We start from the raw sequence: 1,569 nt of genomic DNA on the forward strand, positions 1-1,569 counted from the left end.
CCCTTTGAAAAGAAAAAAAAAAAACAGAATTGGCCTACGAAACGGCTCCACAAGACAAACAACCAAAATCACAATAGAAATTTACGAGGTTTTCTCTTCAAGAACAAAAGTTAGTTTGAAAACGAAACTGCAACGAGTTTTCCTTCCAAGAAGGCCCCCAAAAAACGATCGGAGACAAAGATGCTTAAGAATTAATGAAAAATCACCTTTTGAAAAGAAAAAAAAAAAAAACAGAATTGGCCTATGAAACGGCTCCACAAGACAAACAACCAAAATCACAATAGAACTTTACGAGGTTTTCTCTTCAAGAACACCCAAAATAATAGCAAATAATTATTTTAAGAAAATAATAAAATCGAATAATTTTCCGTACCATCTGTTGGGGAAAACTCGAATCTTCCTGCGCCATAATCGTAAATTCTGAAGCTGTTATTGAAATAACTTTTTCCTTTCTTCTTTTTCGGGAGAATTCACGGGCGTGATCGAAGAACTTTCTCGTCAATTATTTTGTTTTGTAAAGCGTTAAGAAAGAAACTGGTGAGCTTTTATAAGGGAGCGAAAGAGAGAGAACGTTATAAAGGGTTAGATATTATTCGGCACGGAAACCGGTGTGGGTGTGGAAACAAACGGTTGCCATGAGCCAACGCGTCTTGTCCTGTGTCTGGGTTTTCGCGTCAACGTTTGTTATGGCCTATGGGAATTTTCTTCGGCCTTAAGTTTAAAATTTTTGTTGTTTTGTTGCTAAATTGATACCATGATTTGAATCATGGTCTGTTGTTTATTATAGTATTTTTTTTATAAAAATACACTTAAATTAAAAATAATTTTAAATTATGATTTTGAATTTATCAATTAAACATCTACAATATTAAGCAAAACCACAACCGGATCAAGTTGAGCGGGTTTTAGATGGTTCTAGAAATTACTTGAATGAATCCATTCTACCAATGTCTAGATTTTGTTCACATATCGCAAATAGTATATTGTAGGCATGTTATTGAAGTTTATAAAAAAATATTTGGTCAATTATAGTATTATTTTGGTTTTTCATTCTAAAAATATAGTTATTTATAAATTTATTTATGCTCGTAGGGTTTTCATTTTTTTTTCTCACTTACGCCTGGTGGAGTAAAAGAAGGCTTCGCACCTAAAAATTTCCAAAACAAAAAGACTAACCATGCAAAGTCAAATACACAAGTTATAAATTATAAAAGAACTAATAAATATATCTTAAATGGAGATTCTTTAGTAAGTCGACGTAGGTCAAATTTTTTTAACTGTTAAATTTACATATTTTTTAATTTTTACATGTTTTTATATAAATTTGACCTGCTGGTATGTTGTGATAGCGAAAAAAATTCCTTAAATGTATGAAATTTCATTGGATAAGTTTAGTTAATGGTAGGTTGTTAAAAATCGAACCCATAGCCACCAAATGAAAATTTGGGTTTGGTAGAGTAACCCAATGTTAGTGATCATGGTAAAACGGTTGAGATGAATTGGAGTATGTCGGGTGGAATTGGTTTTTTTTTTTTTTTTTTTTTTTTGGGGGGGGGGGGGGGGGTTTTT

General features: G+C 31.9%; 1 protein-coding gene across 1 annotated transcript in view; it reads right to left on the reverse strand.

Moving 5' to 3' along the window:
- Window positions 1-590, reverse strand: part of LOC21394106 (REF/SRPP-like protein At3g05500) — a 2,796-nt gene extending 2,206 nt beyond the window's left edge. Inside the window, exon 1 of the mRNA XM_010107357.2 lies at window positions 374-590. Within this exon, the coding sequence (XP_010105659.1) occupies window positions 374-409 (36 nt within the window). The 5' untranslated portion in view covers window positions 410-590. The remainder of the gene's footprint in view (window positions 1-373) is intronic.
- Window positions 591-1,569: the final 979 nt, after the last annotated feature.

Source organism: Morus notabilis, unplaced genomic scaffold (assembly GCF_000414095.1).
Source record: "Morus notabilis unplaced genomic scaffold, ASM41409v2 Scaffold294, whole genome shotgun sequence".
Taxonomy (NCBI): Eukaryota; Viridiplantae; Streptophyta; class Magnoliopsida; order Rosales; family Moraceae; genus Morus; species Morus notabilis.